Below are 22,488 nucleotides of genomic sequence, written 5' to 3'. Positions count from 1 at the left end.
ACATTTCAATGTCAATATAGTAAGTTGGTGCTGCAAAGAGAAAATTTCAATAAATATTCATGTCTGCTTTGGATTGAGATCCAGCTACTTTTTATTTGACTCTGGACAATGAATTTATTTCACATCTGTTATATGCCAATGTTACCAATTTTTATTCTCTGTCTAGGTTCTATTTTGAAGCTCTTTAAGATACACAAATCAGTTAGACAGATTAAATAAGTATACTTTTGATTCCTAGTTGTTAATTCAAGGCTGAGGCTAATGTTATCAGAAGCCCCATGTGTGTTTCAATATAATTAGAAGGAGAAGAAAAAAAAAATAAGTCTTATTCCTTTGGTTATTTTGGATGATACAACAGGAAAAAAAAACACTTGAATAAATATGGTTGGACTTGGATATATACAAAGATATAACCAAACAGTAAAATGTATGAGTAACTATTAAAGGTATAGATGTAGTTTTCTGTTTTTTTTTTAAAATCCTCACCCGAGGTTATTTTTTCCATTGCTTTTCAGAGAGAGAGTGGAAGGGAGAGACAGAGAGAAACATCTACTGGTTGCCTCCTGCACGTGTCTTGATCAGGCTGAGGATTGAAATTGCAACCAAGATACGTGCCCTTGGCCGGAATCAAACCCGGGACCCTTCAGTCCGTGGGACAATGCTCTAACCACTGAGAAAACCAGTTAGGGCTGTAGTTTTCTTTTTATGACTCTATGTTTTCAATTATTTCTCCTTTCCCCATCTTATGTACTCTTTTATATCCTACCTTATGCAAACTCTCTACCCTTTCCTCCACACCACTTCGTTTTACATTTCTACTCTCTACTCTCCCACCCCATCCCTGTCTAAATAGGTTTCTTCTCTTTCTGTTAAGTAATATGAATGATGGTGAGATACAAACAAAAACTTTCCCAATTTTTAGTAAATATGCTCAAGAGAGCAGCAAGGCTCAGGCTGAATGGCTAGAGAGCTTACTGGTTCGCTAACTAAAACGGACAGTCACAACAGTTAGATAGCCTACAGAGTCATCATCTACTTAATCATCGTCAAGTTCACATACAGGCACATTTCATTCTTAGAAAAACGTAGGTTGCTCCTCCTGTTACTAACAACCACCAGTTGCTCTGGGTGTTGCGCATTAAAATATTGACAATACCTGTGCTCGAACCCTGGTTTATTGGGCATTTTCTGAGGATAGTAAAACATGGTACATATGGAATCTTCTTGACTCTTGGTCGCCTCGTGTTGATTTTGTGCCTGTGGCAGCACGTTGCTGAGAGTCTGATGCAAAGCTGAACTCCAGCTCATATCGGGAACTTCTGCAGGAGCTTTCACTGAGTCTTCTCCACTCCCACTGCTGTCACTGTAACTGTCCCTCCTGGACGAGGACGGGCATTCGTTCTTGCTTCTGTCAGGCAGCTCGTTTCCGTCTGAGCTGGTGCCTTGCCCTGCACATGCTGGCTGAGAAAGGTCTTTGCTGCTGTTTGGAAGCACTTGTGCTGGAGAATGCAGTGGGGTCTGCAACAGACACATGTATGGAGATCAGAATGTGACAGCTCACGTTCACTTTAGAACACTGAATTGAAAGCGGACATGTTGAACAACAGCACTTTCTATTCAAATATTCAATTATTTTTTTTGATAATTAAACTAATTACACTCACTAGAGAAAAAAACATACATAAAAATAACAACTGTTGCCCAGCCAGGCATGGCTCAGCAGTTGAGCATCGATCTAGGATCGAGGAGGTCGTGGTTGGACTCCCGGTCAGGGAAAATGCCTGGGTTGCGGGCTCGATCCCCAGCGGGGGACGTGTAGGAGGCAGTCGATCAATGACTCTCTCATCATTGATGTTTCTATCCCTGTCTCTCCCTCTCCCTTCCTCTTTCTGATATCAATAAAAATATAAATAAAAAAACAAACAAAACCCCCCACAACTATTAATATTGTATGACTTATACCTTAAATCTGAATTAGAGTTATAGTATATATTTTACTTTGTATTCTACTTTCAAAATTTAGGTTTTCATGAGTGTTTTCTGAGGTCCTTAAATATGCTTTGAAAACCACCACATAAAACTGTATAATAATTCTACAGATGTCTATACCTTTAATTGATTTCAGAATTCTCCTTTTATTGGATACAGAGCTGTTTCTAGCTTTACACTATTAATAGAAATCTAGGAAAACTTCTTTATATGTAGACTTTCACCTGGGTTTCTCGTTATTTCCTTGCAATTTTCTATATAAAAGAAATAGAATTTTCTATAATCAACACAGATGATGTTTTTAAAGGCCTTGTTAAATATTTCCAGACTGCTTTCCAGAAAGATTATATCAATTTATATACTCATCAAGAGTTCTACCAGTTCCTATCTGGTGCCCCAAATCAACGTAGTCTTTTAAAATGCTATTTATAACACAACTTATGGAAATGTTACTTTCCTATTAATAGCCTTCTCACACTCCTCTTCTCTCTGATACAAAGGTTAAAGTTTTTTGGGCCAGATACTCCTGCCTTTCATACCTAGGGGTCACGTTAACTGGTAGTGGAACACTATCTCTTTTTATAATCATCACCCAAGGATATGTTTATTTATTTTAAAGAGAGAGGAAGGGAGGGAAAATGGGAGGGGGGGTGGAGGGGGAGAAGGAGGGAGGGAGGGAGGGAGGGAGAGGGAGAGGGAGAGGGAGAGGGGGAGGGAGAGGGGGAGAGAGAGAGAGAGAGAGAGAGAGAGAGAGAGAGAGAGAGAAATGTCGATTGGTTGCCTCCCGTACACACCCCGACTGGGGATTGAACGTGAAACCTAGGTATGTGCCCTGACTGGAATTGAGCCTGCAACCTCTTTGATGTACAGACAATGCTCTAACCAGCTGAGCCACTCAGCCAGGGTGGAACACTATTTTAAGTAGATAGGACAAAGGCTTTCTTTCTTCATTTGCATTATTATGCATTTATGTACAGATTTTTACCTATCAGTATGCAATTTATAAATAACACCAAAATAGATTTTGGATCCTTTGGCTATTCCTTAACATACGAAAGGGAAATGAACAAACATATTGCCTACTCTGTGATTTCAGTATTAAAAACAAAGGCAAAATATCTTAAATAATTCTCATTTTTATCTAATCTAGCTCAAAATGAGGATTATGTTTCCCAATTTGGTTAAATGAAGAAATAAACAGAAGGTTTTGGTAACCATTATTTTATGTCTTTTTCTAGTTATGGTTAGAAAACAAATTCCTAAAATCCTAGAATTCTAGAACTGGACGGGAGAAAAGAAAAGGTGAATTGAATTACTTTACATTGCAAATGCAGAATGCACTCAGAGGTTAAGTGACACACACAAGATAATACTCTTAGCTGAGGTAACTAGGATAAAATCCAGATCATGCAGATATGAAATCACTGCAACTGAATTAACCACTCAATTGATAGTCTATAAAAATATGCGTTACTTTTCAGAGGTCTTACCAAAAGAGCAGGGTCAATGTCCGGTAGTACACCAGGTGGAGGTCTACAGAGAAGCAAGGACACCTCTGGAGATGTTCCTCTGAGGGCGGATATAACTTCCTGGGGAGACCATTAATGACAAATGAAGTTATAGTTAAACCACCATGCCAAATCATCCTGAAAGGTCAATCTATCTCACCATTGAAAATGCCACACTTCACATATTGGGGGCTCACCTGCTGAGACAGTCCTTTCAAAGAGGCTCCATTCACTTTCAAGATCACATCTCCCACATCAATTTTTCCACTTTCTGCTGCTGGCTGTCCAGGAAAAAGCTTCTTAACCCTTACTATGCTGGTATTCATTTGCTCAGGTATAAGATTATCTTCTCGAGAAAAACTAAATCCTAGGCCTGAGCTATTTTTAAACAATTTTACCTCAAATGTATTCTCTGCAGAAAAAAAAAAATTAAAAAATTTAAATATTCTTAACATGTATACATATGAACATACAAACTTAAATACTTTTAGGCACATTTTTTTAAAAGCCCATTTTCCCACCATATTTACAGCTTTATATACACTCACTGCCCTCTTAGTCTATAATCAAATCCTACTTCACACTCTCTATCAATAAGAAAACTAAACCTAATCAACTAACCTGTATGAACCAACTGCTTGAACAGAAAAGAGGATTTTGAAATCAAGGTTATGAAAATGAAATTATGCTTTAATCCCATGTGTTTTAAAAGACTGTAGAATAACAGAAAAAGAAGGAAAAAATCCAAGAGAGGAGGAGAATAAGAGGAAGTCAGGTATGCAATGGGGGAGAAATGGCAAGAGCACAACAAACGTTAGAGGAGGCATGGGGAAGGTGGCATTCTGAGGTTTGGTACAGTGTAACATAATCCAATAAACTGTAATGACATTATGAGAAAATCCTCACCAACAACAACAAAAAATTTAAAAACAATTACCAGAAAAGAATTTAAAAAAATATATTTAAATGAAGAATGACGGAAGAAATGAAGAATATAATAGGGCAGTGAGATCAACTGTGTATAGTAATTTTACTTTCATAATCAGGAAAAATATAGGCCAAGTTATTTTTTTCTCCTTATCTTTGGGACTAATTTAGAGTTGATAACATTTGTGTAATCAAATAAGAATTTAAAGTAAAAGACAAACAATGACTATACACCACCACTATCATTTATAAAGTAAAGGACATTTATGCCCCTTAAAAGGATGATAAGTGGAACCTGAGAAGAAAGGGGGCTCCTGTATTATAAACACATGTAGCCTTAGGAAAAGTTCACTACGATATCAGTCTTAATTTTCTTATTTTACTACCTATTAGTGGTATGTCCAAGGGCTGTCAAAGTTTGTAAGAAAGAGCAGTATCTGGGATCTATTAGGTAAATTTCTACTCATGGTTAGCTTGAAAAGTCCATAAAATTAAATGCAAATATAGAAAATGTAAGAGTCTAGGTTTCATATACATTTAAAGTCATTTTCAGCAATTATTTTATATTTTTTTCCTCTTACAAATATGATTTTGAATTTTATAACTACTTAAGGCACTATTATATGACCATAATCTGTTTCATACATGACTTCATTATCCAAAGTCTTTTGGACTCTAAAAGCTGCAAATACAGTGGTGCCTCGGTTTTTGAATGTCTCTGCTGACGAACATTTCGGGTTTGGAAAGCCGTAAGCCCGGAAGGAAATGCTTCTGTTTACGAACACGTCTCGGGAGTCGAACATGCCCCATGGCTTCCACTGAGGGCAAGGTCCTGAGGCCTAGCTGTCGGCTGTGGATCCCTCACTTTTCAAACGTTTCAGAACTTGAACGGTCTCCCAGAACAGATTACATTAAAAAACCCAGGTACCACTGTATGCCCTTTTCAAAATTCAGTGTATTGATGCACCAGATTATTTACACTTGACAAGAATAATTAAAGAGACTCAGGCATGAATTGTGGTCCAACATGCAAAACTCAAATAGTGAATAAGGCAGGAATAAGTGAAAGCTGAGGCGGAAGTGCCCCAAGGCCTGACCTTCAGTGACAAAGCTGTAGTCTTTGACGGGAACCTTTTTCTTCACCACTTTTTCTGGAACCTGACCTTGGCCATCCGCATCTGGAAGGGTGCACTGCGGGGTTACCGGAGCATGTTCTTTGGATGCTGGAGACTGTCCCTTTTCTAACAACAGGTGAACCAACTGAAGAAATGAAAAAGTATTTTATTAACTAAAAAAAATTATAAGAAAGTAGATACATTTTCAGGACTTTATATAATTGATGGTACAAAATCATTTCAAGTTAGATACCTGGTCTACCAAAATATACGCAGAGAGAAAAATAAAGAGAGGGAGAAAAGCAAGGGACTGAAAATTTCAAAATCAAGTTTTTAAAATTTTCTGTATAAAAAGATGATTAAAGAGAAAAATATTCTATTATAAAAATAACAACATGCCCTGGCCGGGTGGCTCAGTTGGAGCATCGTCCTGTACATCAAAAGGCTGTGGGATTGATTCCTGGCTAGGGTACATAACTAGGCTGTGGGTTCGATCCCCAGTTGGGTGCATGTGAGAGGCAACCCATCGATGTTTCTCTCTCACATCGATGTTTCTCTCTCTCCCCCCCCTTCCTCTCTCTCTGAATATCGATAAAAACATATCCTTGGGTGAGGATTAAAAAAACCACACAAACATGTTATAAAAAATTTGGCTATTAGAATAAAATCACCACTGTACAATAATATAAAGGCATTGTAAATAATTTGGTAAACTCCTTGACTCAAAATGTATTTGAGCGAAATGAATTTATCCTTTATTTTTATTATTATTATTTTTTAATCCTCATTTGAGGATATTTTTTCCATAGCTTTTCAGAGAGAGTGGAAAGGGGGGGAGAGGGAGGGGAGAGGGAGAGGGAGAGGGAGGGGGAGGGGCAGGGGAGGGGAAGAGGGAGGGGGGAGGGGGAGGGGGAGAGGGAGGAAAACATCGATGTGAGGGAGACACATCAATTGGCTGCCTCCTGCATGTGCCCGGACCAGGGCTAGGGATCCAGCCTGCAACCAAGGAAGTACTCTTGGCCAGAATTGAACCAGGGACCCTTCAGTCTACTGGCTGATGCTCTAACCACTGTATCCTTTAAGATAAAGCAAGTCTAGAAGTGAAAATCACTAGATATTTGTAGATGCCGATGAAAAAATTTAAAAATGCAATCTCCACCATTCTTCTTGTCAGATCTCTGGTAATACTAGGGCTAAATGTGATATAGAAAGCCAGTTTCCTCAGTAAAAACAAAACAACTTCTTGTCATAATACTTCCTTCTTAATTTGGAAGAAAAAAATACTAGGATGTTTATATAAATCAGGCTTGGATTCTTGACTAACAAATTTGGAGATCTCAATGAAATTGGTATTATTCACACATTAGTATGTTCTTCTAAGGTTATCTTAAAAATTTGGCATAACGATCTATTACCTGTCCTGTATTTCTCAGTGTTTCCACAGCTTGCTTATGGGTAGCTCCTTCCAGACTAACTCCATTGACAGCTAGGACACGATCACCTATAAATTAGGCAGTCATTTTGAAAAAAGCAAATCATAAAATATAATCATGCTCTATAATAGCTTGGGGTCTTGTTTTGTATTAATTTGTTGAGGAGAGACTCAGACAAATTCTGGATGAAACTGTCAGTTTCTTTAATGTGTATTTAATTTCTTTCCCAATTCTATGGCTAATCTTAGGTACATTTTAGAACAGGATATTGTTTATATTGTAAAACAGATTTAAATCATGGTATAAGATAAATTGAACTACAAATGTAGAGCAACTGGAGGGAACTAACCTAGTTAGTTTTTATTAGAAATGTAGATGTCAGTGTTTTTACAAGGGTACTACCCTGTTCCTATTCTCTGGTAATTTGCTTCTTAGGAAGTGAATTAAACACTGTCAAGATATTTTGTGTCAAAACATGAATTAAAACACTGCCAAGATATTTTTTTCATATTAGAGAATAAGCTGGAAAAAAAGAGTTTTTGGAATGATATCAAGGAGTGTTTTAATGCTGAAATCTTAAAATAATGGTGTACGCTCTTATTTTATGTTATGAATACTTTGAAGGTTTACATCAACTTTCTAATTTCTTATTTATTTGTTGAAGTGATAATCCTCTATATAATCCCCTCCCCCCAATACCCTACCTTTGTGAATTCTACCATCCAGCTCGGCTGCTCCCTTGGGAAGAACAGCTTTCACGTAAATGCCGCCATGCCTGACACTGGTATTCACACCTCCCTAAGTGGAAAAAGACAAATAAAATAATGTTTTGTAATACAAAACAGTTCCCACCCCATTTGTCAAACCTGAGATCCAGAAAGCATTCAATTAATCAGCCAAAGCACCCGCAGCATGTCAGCACATGCAATTACTTCAATACCCAAGAATATTTCTAGCTGTTTTCCAAATGTTAAAGCAATTACTTTGCAGGAAAACTCTTTATTCAGAAAATAACAACATGCCAGACCTTGACTATATGAAGAATTACTCTTCCTTTGTAAGTCTGCACCATGCATTATGAGCAAGCAGAAAACAAAATCCACCTATATAAAATTAGTGTGAGAATTTAACTGTCAGAGAAAAAAAAAAGCAGATGGAATAATATACTTCTGATCATATTTGCTATTCTGAAAGCAAATCTCATAAGTCAAGGAAAATTTTCTTTTTTTCGTTTTGAAAGGTTTTGGTAGAGAAGTTTGGTTATAGTGGAGATGAGAGGTAATGAGTAGATTATCCATCTCATATGGGTATACAGCTTTTATTTCCCTTTACAATAGGAAGATAAAATTCTAAAGTTAAAGGCAAAAGGAAAAGAGTTATCAATTTTTAAAAGTGCTATAAAACTAGGTCTTTTTGATATTGATATGTTAATAGTGCTATTTCTATATTTCTAAACCACTTTTCATAACTAATATCCTTCAAATATCATAAATGATAATGTTATCATTTAGGGTAAAGTATATTCATGAATAGAACTCTAAAGTAATTTTAGCAAGTAGCCTATGCTCATATGTTAACTACCTTAAAAGAACATATATTCCTTGGGAACCTGTAATTTTAAAATACTAATCATGTTTATAAGTTAAGATACATTATGGAGAGAAAGGGAATATACATTAGACTTAAATTATTTATGATGTAGGTTAAAATGTATTATTCCATGCTCATGCAGAAGCTATCAAATGTGTACAAAGCATACTCATTAATTTTATATTTTTCAGGTCTTATGTCAGATTAAGCAAATATGAAATTTATGGGGAAAATGTATCATTTGTCTAATTTCTTTTAAACCACAGGAAAAAATGACTAGTACACTCAAGTTTTAAAAAAGTTTTAAGATATGGTCCAATTTTCAAGTTTGGAAGTATTTGGTCCAATTTTTAATTTTGGAAGTATTTGACAAGTTCCCTTTTTGAAGCAAAACAATTCAGTTAATAAACTGGAATACAATAGGCTGCTGGAAATGGAGAAGAGAAAACATTTGAAAACCTTGTCAAACAGTACCGTGACACTTATCCCCAAGCTGTTATCATTTTTAGCCAGTTCAACCTCAAAGATATCTCCAGGTTTAGGAAGTGATGAAGGAAAAGTTTTAAAATTCATTTTGTTGGATGTATTCACTGAGGAGGAAGATTCCTTAACAAAGAAAAACAAACAAAAGGATTTCTTGTTAGACTCAAAATGAATTACTACTGGAAGATGCAATATGAATTTTTTAGAAAAACTAAGAAAAAGCAAGATATTAAGGGATAGAGTGGATTCAAATATCATGAGGGTTGGAAGAGATCTTTGAGATCATCTAATCCAGTGCTTTCATATTTTATGGTTGAGGAAATTGAGGTCTAGAGATTAAAGGGCTTGCTTCGGGCCAAACAGCTAGATATGGTAGAGGGAAGCCCTGCACCCAGTTCAGACCTGGCTTTTACATCATCCTTGTTCAATGCTTTTTAGACTCCCAAATTTAGAAAGTATGCCCATTTCCTTAAAAAAGAAAAATCAACATATATTAAGCAGTAGCTTTTAACTTAGAAGTTATTAAGATGAGTAAGCTTCATCTTTACTCTGCTTATGTTTACAAACCCAATACAAACACAGGCACAACAGCTGAGCTCCTTTTATAAGGGCATACCCTCTAAGAGGAATGTTGGCTTTTTAGTAAAAAAAGGGCTTAAGGTTCTTTCCTGAATTTGCTTGTGAATGTGAGCTTAACTTTATATCATTTCTAGGAAATGAGCAATTTTCTATATTGTTGTTGTTCTTATTGTTGTATACCCAGAACTTCACAAGAATTTGGTTATCAATAAGTCAAATGTCATTCCATGAACTATTTAGGAACAATATTTTTCAGATATTAAATTCTCTTATAACATGAGGTATGCAAGAGGTGAACAATTTATAGAGAACAATCATAACCTGATTATTAATTCCTTTGTGTCATCAGGTAACAAGTTCCCAGAATAATAGCCATTTTAGAGTTAGTATTTAAAGCTGCTTATTTCTCTGAAAGCATCAAATGCAGTAGCAGTTAGTAGCATAATATTTAAATTATTCCTCCTTTCCGGAATAATGCAAGTAGTTCACAGATTATTCTGCTCTATAATATATTTGCTGTTGTTTGCGTTGTTAAATTAAAAAAACAACAAAGACTAAAATGAAACCATGCCTTTTTTGGCGTCTGATGATCCTGACTGCTGGAGTAAGTGGCTTCATCCATGTCCGAGTCTCCACGGTCGGAGTAATCTGTTGTATCAGAAATGCCTGGTTTTTTAGCTTTGCTTTGGTTACTGTCAGTAGAAGTCCTCTTCTTCTCAGTGGCTTTGGATATCACAGATGGGGAAGGGCTGCCATGCTGTGATTCCTGCCAGGTTCGGTCACCTACATGGCTGGCAAAGAAACCGTTGACCTGGCTCTGGGACAAACTGGCACTTTCAGTCCTGGAATCTTGAGAACTCAGGCTTCCTTCCCGCAGCCCCCCAGGCAGCCCAAACGAGCTCTCTGAGATATGCCTCAGGGTACCACGTGGCCAGCGGTGATCCTCAGAGGAATCTATAGCACTGCCTTGCATGTAGGAAGGTTTCTTCATGTAATTTTTCATGCCATTGGCAACGTGCACAGGAGTAGAAGGCACTAAAAGTCAAAATCCAGCAGTGAAAATAACAGGTTAGTGACACACATGCCTGGGCCTACACACATGCACGATGTTCCCTGATGACTGCTGGGAGGGTTTCACACAGGATAACACGTACACCACAGCTGACCCGGGGGGCCTGGAACCATGACAAGAACCCAACAAATGTAAATACGTTCTGTTTCCTTTGCTCCACTCTCTGTCATTCTTGAGGCAACGTCTATGGAAATGTGTACCCTTTCACCTTAGCTCCCCATGTCCATTCTGTAAGACCTGTTTCCAGTGAGTCTCCTCTGTGACGACTTTTTTGATTCCCTAACTAGAGCTAGTTTGGGTCTCCAACAATCCTTGTTCTTAGTTATTCATACACTTGCTTTATACTGTCCTACCAGTTACTCCAAGTAATTACCAAGAAAGGCAACTCCGAAAGTTTTATATATAGTCCTTATCAAAAGCTTACTTAAGAAAGCTTTCCTAAGTAAGACACAAACCACATGAGACATTTGCCAAGGAATTGCAGATGCAAATTTATAAGACACTAGAAGTTTTATGTAGCAAGCAAAGCCAAGGAAAACTGAAGAGTAATGAGCAGCTGGAGAAAAAATATTTGGAACAATAACAAAAAATAATCAAACAGTTAATACCATTAATATACAAAGAGTTTCTAAAAGTCAGTAAGAAAATGTTTAGCCCTGGCCCGTGTGGCTCAGTTGGGAGGAGTGTTGTCCATGCACCGAAGGGTCACGGGTTAAATTCTCGGTCAGCACTTATACACAGGTTGTGGGTCTGATCCCCCGTCAGGGAGCATATGGGAGGCAACCAATCAATGTTTTTTAAATCACTCTCTCCTCCTTGCCCTTCCTCTCTCTAAAATCAATAAAAAAAAACACCTACCACAACATATCTTCGGTGAGAATTTAAAAAACACCACTTTTTTTAAATAAAAAGTTTAGAACTCCTGTGGAACAAGGGTATGATATGCAGATTGGAAATCAGTGGTAAAATCCTCATAACTAATAACTATATGAAAAGACATTCTCATTGTTGATTAGGGATATGCAATTTAATGTTTTTCTACCTATCTTCCTGACAAAAACGAGAACAACAATTTCTCATGCCACTGATGGTGTGAAGAGCACTTTGGTTGACGATAAAACTCGTACAAACTGGTAACATTTGTCAAAAATTTAAATGTGCATATTCCTTAATCTACCTCTAGGTATCTAATCTCTAGAAATACATAGATCTGAAGTGGCATGTAAACGAGTGTATTTGTTGCAGCAACATATGTAATAGAATTCTAGCTAACCTGGATGCACAACAAAAGAAAAAATTAAATCAATTTTGATATGCCCACTAACATAAAATGCCACATTAAAAGGGTATGTATTCAGAACAAGTTACAGACTGATTCTCAGAGTATAAAAAATTATATTTTTGTAAAAAAAAGTGTGTAAGCATGTAAGTATGTGTATGCACTATTTTAAAAAATATATACTGTATCTATAATCTATACAAGGCTATATACATACCAAATAGTTTCCCTAGGAAAAAGGGTAAGAGGACTTTTAGTTTTTACTTCATAGGTTTCTGTATATATTGGATTCATTTACATAAACTAGTACACATTCTATAGCTAAAAAAAATTAGCAAGCAGACAAAAAATACAAACCTCTTCTTTGGTAATTGATAATTGGGAAGGATAGCCTGAGGTACGTACTGGTAATGATCTATGTTTTTTGAGTTTTAGCTCTTTTCAAGTTAGACTACAGTATAGCTACACACTGTAATAAGATTAATCTGGCTTTCTGAAGAAATAATTTCACAGAACTATACTTACTCTTTTAACATTTATTGAGAATCGATAGTAAAAGATAAAATAATAACATGAAAGTCTGCTGAGAAGAAAGCTTTACTGATTCCATACTAGGTTCCTCTGTTAAATGCTCTCTTGGAACCTCAGACTTCTTCCTAACATTATCATAGTTACAGCTGATCAACAACTGTGTTCCCTGATAAAGTGTAAGTTCCATGAGGGTAGATGTTCTGCGTCTTGTACATCACAGGCACTCAATAAATATTTGTTGAACAAATGAATACATTTTATTGTAAAAAAAAATACATTTTTATTGATTTCAGAGAGAGAAAGGGAGGCGGAGAGAGAGAAACATCAATGAGAGAGAATCATTAATCGGCTGCCTCCTGTGTGCCCCCTACTGGGGATTGAGCCTGAAAGCGGGCATGTGCCCTGACCAAGAATCAAACCTTAATCTCCTGGTTCATGGGTTGATGCTCAACCACTGAGCCACACCGGCCAGGCTGAATACATTTTCTATAAAACATCTATTGAAAACAAAATTAAGATGAGAGTCTTAGAGCTTTATTCAGGGAGAAAATGAGTTTCTTCTGAATTTATGTTTCTTTTGTCAAAATAATGGTGAGTAATGGAACCTAATGTTCTGCTTTTTTGGGGGTCTTGGTTGCTTGAAACTTAGAGGCATGCTACAACATTTTCAACTGCAATCACCTTCCTTTGCCTAAGGTGACTGGACTACATTTAGGTTATAAGGCTCTTTTGGGCAGTGGTGGTGTTTTTTTATCTGTTGTGTTTATTCCCAGTAAACAAGTGCTGAAAATATTACTTATATGTGTATGTATTATATATATATACACACAACATACATAGATTATTAAGTGAATAAGAGAAGAAACCAGTCATCTGTATCTAAACTTGATTTTCAGCTAATATGTTACTAATTATTTTATATATTTCCCAGTACCTTTGGGATGAAAGCAATTTACATGTACCTAGCACATTATGTTTTTGATAAATACTGTTAATAATGACAACTAAAACTTACATTTAAGTGCTTAGTATATATCCAGTGATGTGCTAATTCTTCACATGCATTATCTTACTTACTTTTCACAATCTACAAGATAAGCACTTTTATATTCACCATTTGCAAAACAAACAGAGTGAGGCTTAGCAAGTTCAAGCATTTACTCAAGGCACACAGTGTTAAGCAGTGGAGATGAAATCTGACCCTGGTAAGTGGCTCAGGCACAGCTCAAGCTTAAGTCATCTGATCTTTGTCAAGTGGGTTTTCTCCCACAACATGCTAATGGCAGGATTGAGACAAAATGATATGGTCTTGTTTTTAAATTTCTACTATGTTGCTATTTTTTCCTTTTTATAATCTGATTCAGAATAGTACTTCATAGATACTATATTTCTATCTTTTGTGTTTTATATTATATAGGTAATGACAAAGAATTTCATTTCTCATATGGCCTAAGTGATACAAAACACCAGGTACTCAGAAGAAATTATGTGACATCAATTTTGCACAAGTCCATTTTTATTCAGATACATTAGACCCTTGAACAACACAGGTCTGAACTGCATGGGTTCACTTATACACAATCCCCCCCCCCAATAAACACCTGTATATACTATTTTTGATCCATGGTTGGGACTCTGTAGATGTGGAGGGCTGACTGTATGCATTGATCTATGCAATATTATAAAGGGGATTTAGCATACACAAATTTTGGTCTACATGGAGGGGCTCTGGAACCAATCCCCTATGGAGAGACAACTTAAGTTTTTCGAGAGTCAAAAGTTAGACAAGGATTTTAAACTGTGTGGGTGGTCAGCACCCCTAAACCCAGGTTGTTCAAGGGTCAACTGTATTGCTTAAGAGGAACAAGATAGAAAACCTTCAAAGTAAAAAATAAAAAAGTTATACTGATTCATAAAATCAAAACAATCAGAACTACACATTTAAAATTTCCAGAAAGGAAATAAGGAGCTTAAATCTGATTTATTAGGCCAAGGTATTGAAGTTCATGTAAAAATGAAACAGAACAGCTAAGAGACATTTGTACTACCTTTGGATATCTTTTCTTTTGGCTGAGAGATAACAAGTGTCACATCTTCTGGTGCATTTTGCAAAATTTCAATTGCAGCATGGTGGCTGACCCCTTCTAAGCTCACACTGTTTACAGATATCAAACGGTCTCCTGTAAAAACCAGACAATCCAGGAGTTTCAATGACAAAGATAAATTTATGCTAAATAGCAGAAATGTCATCCCTCCCATATTTTTGTTTTGCCCAAGTTCCACTTTTGACATCTGTGCAAATTCGTGCCAATCAGTAAACGCAAAGTACCTGGCTTTAAGCATCCATCCAAGTCAGCTGGTCCTCCAGGAGTAATTGAACTAATAAATACACCCAGGTCCAGTCTTCCCATCTTCTCCCCACCAATAATTTGAAATCCTGTGAAATAGCACATTTTAAAAAGATCTTCATTATACTGGTACTTTCAATGACTAATGATTAGCCTGCTGACACACAGAAGTGTGGAGACTGTCATATGATTAATAGGTAACACCTGTGAGATGGGACTGTTAAACTTGGTGGAAGTATTGCTTATAAGCATTTCATCTTTGGCATTTCCTGACTGGATGGGTAGGATGAGGGCTGTGGGTGGGCAGCCAGTGTCCTCATCAGAGAAGTAGGTTGTGCCTCAATGCCAATGCTATGCTATAGACTTTAAGAATCTCACAGTGACTTACCTAAGCCATACTTTGCGTCTTTTTTCAGGTTCACCAAGGTGATCTCCCTTTCTGGTGAAGACACTATGCTCCATCTTTTGTGTAGTACATCTATTGAAAACGTATAATTTTAAGATATACATAACATACTGAGACATTAAGACTATCTACTTGTTTTAATTTAAATGTTAACAAAGCTTATTAATAGACTGCTTGGTCACTATAAAATTATATTTTAAATAATACAATGCCATCACTGTATGTTTTGGTAGTGATTTACAGTTTACAAAATGACTGTATATTATCACATTTATTCCTTATAAATGATTCTCTGTGAAATAAGTGTATTTCAGTTAGAAATTAGTACTTAAATTTCAAGAAGTTAAATCATTTGAACAGGTTTACTCAGCTAGCACTGGGAAGAGCTGAATCTTAAACTTAGGTTTTCTGACTCCATGTCTTTCTGTTGCTTCACCGTTGACTTCCTGAATTTGACAATGCTCAATATGTTAAGAATTTCCTACTAAGTGGTTGACATTTTTATTTATAATGAGTAAAATATTCATGGTAAGTTCTAGAGTTAAAATAGCAACAGAAAGAAATGATTTATTTTTTAAAATCTCATTAATAATGACTTGGCTAGCACATTTACATTCTCAAAGGACTGTTGTTTATTTCTTATTTTATTTGTGGAACAACCTCATGAGGTAGGTGAAGAGATTTTTAATCATGGCTTTGTGGATGAGGAACATTACAACTAGGATCACTACCCAACAAAATGTTGTAAGTCAGTGCTTGATAAATACTAGTTAAATACTATAATTAACTTTTTATTTCCACTTGGGTTATTTTTTACATAGGATGATCATTCACAAATATCTCCTAAATTAAACCAATAAATGCCATTTAATTGTCATTTTAATAACAAACATTACTTCATTTACTTGCAATCCAATCATTTGAAACACATATACACACACAACTCTTTCTCTTTGTTATGAGCTGAATTGTGACCCTTCTCCCCAGCCCACCCCCAATTTATATGGTTGAAGCCCTAACTCTCAGAACTTCAGAATTTAACCATATTTGGAGATAGGTTTTTAAAGAGATCATTAAGTTACAACAAAGTCTTTAGGGCAGGCCCTAATCCAATATGACTTGTATTTTTATAAGAGGGAATTTGAATACAGACACCCAGAAGGAAGATCATGTGAAGACAGAGAGAAAAGACCGCCACCTACAAGCCAAGCAGACGCGCCTCAGAAGAAATCAATGTTGTTATTACCTTGATCTCAGACTACTAGCCTCCAGGACTGTGAGACAATAACTTTGTTGTTTAAGCCACCTAATTTATGGGACCTTGTTATGGCAGCTCTAGCAAATTAATACACTTCTTAAAAGTCAATTCATCTCTACACAGTTCTTAAGCATATTGGAGTTTTTGAAAGTTAGAGATTACCTGCCAACATATGACTTACCCATGGGTTTAAAACTGTATTGTTATAAAACAATAACTTTATCATATAACATGTATTAATGCTTAAATGATGTATATGTGATACTCCATATTCTACAAATAAACTCCTTTAATTTCAGAAAACAATAAAAACAATCATTTGCTCTCTGAAGTAAATTAACCTTGTCCCTTAAACACAAGTATTAGTGCAAGTTTGCCAGCTCCCCGTAGCAGACATGCCCATTTTATTGTTTCTCTTTTGACCAAAACTCAGTTATAAACTTAATTATAATCACTAAGAGTATATTAATTCAGTATTCCTAACTGATTGAAACCCCTCCCCTAAATCACTGGACAATGATGTGAAGAGACTTAACATATCCATTAGGTATATATGTATAAGTATGAACTCCATGTGTTAGCTAATGCTTAGCTTAATATCATTATCTAAGCATCTATGATGCTTTTATCCTAAAATAGACAATTACCTCTAATTTTCAGCTAGAATCAAACAAAATACAGAACAAAATCCATAAAATAAAATAAAAAAGGTCATATTAGGTATTTAAATGTAAACTTCTGTCAACATTGTGAAGACAAAGTCCATTGACTTTATGCAATGTTTTTGCCTTCACTTATGAAACTGATACTCTAGGGAGTATCTGCTAGAAGTCAGAGAGATTGATTCAAAGAATACAAATGCCATTTTCTTTATTTTCATTTCTAACACATGCACTAACAAGACTGGTTATTTATACTACTTATTAGGCTAATGTGTATGTTAAGATATTTCCTAGGTAAACATTACTGGATTACACACCCACCCACACTGCTAAATTTGCAGTATTTTTGCGTATTTACTTTCCTAACTAAAAGCAACAGATTAAGCTCTCTATATTCAAGGATTCACCAGTGAGATTTGAGCATTCATTTATTCAATTAGTCTTTCATCCTTCAAATGTTTACTGAACAATTTTCCTGTCAAAGTCCCTCACTAGGCAATTAGGGAACATAAAATGAGATAATGTATATGAAAGCCGCTAGCATAGTAAATGTGAGCTGAATTAGACCAAATCTTTGCTAAAGGAGTAAAGATCTAGCCTGACTGATAAAGAGAATGTTGTTAAGGCTGTCAGTGAAAATGCTGCATAGCAAAGGCATGAGCCAGACCTATAAGAAAGGAGGGGCTTCTTCCTGCCAGAAATAAAGAAGGCTTTAAGGAAATGGGGCAGGATTTTAGTAAGTGGATTATGGAGACGGTTATACAGCAAGTATGGCATTAGCAGATGCTGAGATGGAAAGGAGGCAGAAAGAGTTCTGGGGAAATGCCACAGATCAGTTTGGCTAGAGTAGAAGACTTGAGTAGGGCGGAGCTGAATATTCTTTTGGAAAGGGAAGCTTTGCTCACCCACTCTTTTTAACAGTGATGTCCTCTCCCTCCCCGGCCTGCCTACACCCATATAAAGCAACTTATTATCGTGAGGACAGAAGGAAGGAAACCTATTGTTGGTGTGCAAGTACATGTCACTATAGTTGTGTGCACACGCCAAGTTTTTATTTATCTTTGTATTCTATTCACATAGATGTTCAAATACTCTTCCATTGGTTTAAAAAAGAGGGAGGAGGAAGTGTCTGAGGGTATCTAATACATGACAATTAAATTTAAAGGTATTTATAGACTTTAGTGAGGACTGAACAGAATTTATGAATCTCTGAAAGTGAGGTAGCTACATATTTCAAGTACCAAGACATTTCTGAGTTAATTACTATAAGGAACAAGCATTAATATCCAAGGAGTACTTATCTTTAAATCCTTAAAAGAATGTGCTCTATGACCAAGCAAATGCTGCAAATATTTTAAAGTGAAAAGGGGCCTCAACTTGAAATTTCTACTACTCTGAGTAATACATGCTGTATTATCACATCAGTAACCATTAGTGTCATTCTCAATAATGTTTACCTGGAAAAGATCTTAATAAAATAAATGCATAATTTAGAAATAAAATGTACATCCTTTCTGCATTAGAGACTGTTGTTCCAATGCTGCCTTTCTCATCTCTCATAAGGTTCACCTGGACATCTATAGTCCCCAACAAGAATAAACTGTAGATACTAATGATAGATATAAGTCTGAGTAAACTAACTGAATTTCCCAGTAAGATCATTATTTCTAATAAGGCCAGAGCCATACAAGGTGGGGCAAAAGTAGGTTTACAGTTGTATGGAAAGCAATATAATAATAATAATTAATAAATAATAATGCAATAATAAACTTTGTTTTGTGTACTCACAACTGTAAACCTACTTTTGCCCCACCCTGTATAATCAATCTAAGTATGAGTCGACAATTTTTTTCTGCAAGAAACACTAATTTCTTGGTTATAGACATAGACCCTTGTCAACAGGGCAGCTCCATACCATAGATTTTAAAATTAACTGTACTACAGGTAGAGAAGACCCTGGATAAATCCATCATTCATCCTAGGGAAAGAGACCCATTTCAAACCCTGGGACGATGGGTCAATAGCACCAGACAGGTATAAAAACAAAGAGAGGTACTTTTCATCGCTATCCTACCAATATAATAACTGCTCCACTGGTAGGTAAGGGGGATCATAATGGAAACTTTGGTGTTGCATTTCTGTGCCAGTACTAAACAGCTGAGTGTTTGGGGCCACATAACATCTTGAGGACTTGCTTAATTTATCCAGAAAGATTTGGTTTGGATGAACTTTTAAGTTCCTTTTGTTCTTCAATTTAGTTGAATCCATTTTTTTACTTTTGGTTAATTCTCATATCTGTTGAATCCTTTGTGAGCATTTTGGACTTTTATCTTTATTGTAATTTTCAACTTTATATGTATTCTAATTAAACCTTAGGTGGAAAAACCACTAGCATTTAAAATTACATTGGTCCTTGACATCTGAGTAAACAAAGTTTGTTTTATTTTTACTTTTAAAAAATTTATCTTTATTGATGAAAGTATTACAAATGCCCCTCCTTTTCCCCCATTGATCCCCTCCCCCCTGTACCCCTTCCCTGAGACCTTCACCACAGTGTTGTCTGTATCCATGGATTGTGCATATATGGACATGTTTTTAGGTTAAACTAAAAGATTAACAAAGTTTGTTTTAAAATCTTACTTCTGTTTGTACATTTTATTACTTGAAATTAAGATTGCCCATAAAAACAATACAGTAATTGGTTTTAATATTGGGGTAAAAAAGCTTATTTTACTGTCTGTACCAAGTTGCTCTGCACCAGAACAACCTATTTCACATGACATTGTTTTTTGCATTTTGTTTTTGTTAAAGGGTGTTTTACCCCATTTTTGTGGTTTGGATGGGAAGGAAGGTGATGAATCTAGATAAAAGTTACTTTTCAATTGTATAATAATCCTGAATTATAATAAATTGAGAAACATTGAAAACCAATTTTACATAATTCTTGCATAAGTTCTATATTTTTGTTTTTACTCTCTTAGGAAGAAATACTGTAAGAAGTGTACTGTTTGAAAGGTTAAGCAATCTTATTTATTTTTTGAAATTACAATAAAAAATTAGAATCCTTTCTATATCTCTTTCATAAGACTAGATGATTCATGCCTTTTTTCTTTTATCTTTTCTTTCAAGGTTCACCTTCTTAAAGGGTCTCAGAAAGTCTTAAAAGGTTAATATTAAATTTTATTTGTTGGTCCTTGTATTAAGAGATGAGTAATTCAATAATAATTGATGCTCATTTCTAATTGTCTTCTAATAATCTTGATCAGCAAGGAGAACATTGAAATTAGATAAGAGGTCATATATTTGACTCATAGGCAAGTACTTAATTTTTTGATCATCAGTTAGCTTATTTGGAAAAACATGTTTGCCATGCTTTATTATGTGAAAACTCAATTCTCAACAGAGCACTGATTTCAGGGCTAACTGGGCAGACTCAAGGAGAAATTGAAGAAATCACACACTTGTCTGCAGGGCAACTGGGGCACACATCCATAGGAAGGTGGACTGACCCTTCTTCCATAGGGGACAGGTGGGAAGATGAAGTTTCAAAAGGTTTAAAGAGAGAAACTGCCCTGCACATGCTGCTCCTGTGGTATCCAATGTAAATTCATATTCTTTTCCATCAGAAGCTAGGTTAAAACACACTTTAAGTTCTTATTCTTGGATAAATTATTATATAGCTTCTTTAAGAAGTTTAGCTGGTAGAAATAATACCTATGAATATAATTAGGCATTACTACGCTAGGAAACAGTTTAAAGAGTGGATTAGAGCATGGGCTCTGGAAACAGACTTCCTCCATTCAAATCATGGCACGGGCACTTGCTAGCTCCATGACCTTCTGTGCAATTCAGCCTCTCTATGGTTTGGTTTCTCATTTGTGAAAAGGAAGTAATATTAGCACCCACCTCATAGGGTTGTTGTAGAGATTAAATGAGACCTAAACATAAAGTGTTTGGTAAACAGTAAGCACTCAAAAAGCTATTAGTCAATAATTACCCCCATTATGGTCATTTTAATAATTGAGCTACTTAGGCACAGAGGTATTCTAAATTCAGTCCATGTAAGATACTCGATCATCATAAAGACATATACCAGGGTCTTAGTAACTTAACTTTTCTTCAATAAAATGCCCTCCGATTTTTCAAGATTGATATATTTTTTAAAAGGTAAGATGGAAAAAATCCTACATTTGTGATGAGTATTTAAAATATTATATAAAAAATATATTGTGTGTTTTTTATATTATGACACAATTTTACTTCCAAGGAAAATTTCCCTCTCTCAAAGACCTGGTATGCATATTTCTGTTCGAGAATGAGAATTATAGAAAATAGCACTTTGGTGTTTGAAAGTTTTGACCTACAAAAACAGCAGCTTCATATGGTTCAACCTACTCTTATGCCTTCATTTTTATGTTGGATTTCAGGCAAATAAATCTTCATCAAGATTAACTATATTAAAACATCTGATTACTGCCTGGCTGGCATGGCTCAATGGTTAAGCATCGACTTATGAACCAGGAGGTGACAGTTTGATTCCTGGTCAGGGCACAAGCCTGGGTTGCAGGCTCGAACCCTAGGAGGGGGGAATGCAGGAGGCAGTTGATCAATAACTCTCTCGCATCACTGATGTTTCTGTCTCTCTCTCCCTTCCTCTCTCTGAAATCAATGAAAACTTATTTAAAAACAAACAAACAACAAAAAACATCTGATTACTATATTTGCTTCTTTCTCATCAGATTTCTGATTTCAACTTCAAGAGTTTGAGGGTAAGACTGAAGCATTTTTGGAGGAAAGTAGTGTATGCACAGTAAAACATTCTTTCTACCCATGAAAGGTGCTAGAAAGATCAAATAAGATAATGCCCATGAAAGTATTTTGTAACCTAAGTCTAAAAATTCTGAATCCACTGAGTTTGAAGCACTGCACAAAGTTTCTTCCCATAAACTTTGTTTTCTTCTTAGACTTATAAACTATAAATCTCAACACTTTAAGTCTTCAAATTCTTCCCATAATACTTAGGATAAGACTCAAAGCTAGCCTCTATCTAGGTCTTGAGCTTCAAACTTGTCCTCACATGCCTCCATGCTGAGATTCATGTAGTTCCTTGAATCTGTTACCTTTTCACATGTCTCCACGTCTCTGACTATACTATGCCCTATGTCTGGAATGCTTATTCACATCAATCTACTTGAACAAATCCTTTTATTTCAAGATTCAGCTCAAGCATCTCTTTAAAATAACCACCTCAGTTAAAACTCTTTTAAATCAAAATTCTCTCTCACCTGAATTATCTTTGCTCCCCATT

General features: G+C 35.8%; 1 protein-coding gene across 11 annotated transcripts in view; it reads right to left on the bottom strand.

Moving 5' to 3' along the window:
* Window positions 1–22,488, bottom strand: part of PTPN13 (protein tyrosine phosphatase non-receptor type 13) — a 173,585-nt gene that overhangs the window by 30,303 nt on the left and 120,794 nt on the right. For 5 of the 11 annotated variants that reach the window (XM_081127218.1, XM_081127227.1, XM_081127221.1 and 2 more), the window contains 11 exons: window positions 15,243–15,332; window positions 14,836–14,943; window positions 14,555–14,686; window positions 10,196–10,659; window positions 9,022–9,168; window positions 7,677–7,770; window positions 6,955–7,040; window positions 5,522–5,684; window positions 3,695–3,909; window positions 3,480–3,578; window positions 1,157–1,518 (listed from right to left, as the gene is read on the bottom strand). In XM_081127218.1, coding sequence (XP_080983344.1) covers window positions 1,157–1,518; window positions 3,480–3,578; window positions 3,695–3,909; window positions 5,522–5,684; window positions 6,955–7,040; window positions 7,677–7,770; window positions 9,022–9,168; window positions 10,196–10,659; window positions 14,555–14,686; window positions 14,836–14,943; window positions 15,243–15,332 — 1,960 coding nt within the window. The remainder of the gene's footprint in view (window positions 1–1,156; window positions 1,519–3,479; window positions 3,579–3,694; window positions 3,910–5,521; window positions 5,685–6,954; window positions 7,041–7,676; window positions 7,771–9,021; window positions 9,169–10,195; window positions 10,660–14,554; window positions 14,687–14,835; window positions 14,944–15,242; window positions 15,333–22,488) is intronic. The other 6 variants (XM_081127222.1, XM_081127219.1, XM_081127228.1 and 3 more) reach the window with 3 other exon arrangements.

The sequence above is a fragment of the Miniopterus schreibersii genome (genome assembly GCF_964146895.1).
Source record: "Miniopterus schreibersii genome assembly, chromosome: 1".
NCBI lineage: Eukaryota > Metazoa > Chordata > Mammalia > Chiroptera > Miniopteridae > Miniopterus > Miniopterus schreibersii.
This window is presented reverse-complemented; position numbering and strand designations above follow the sequence as displayed.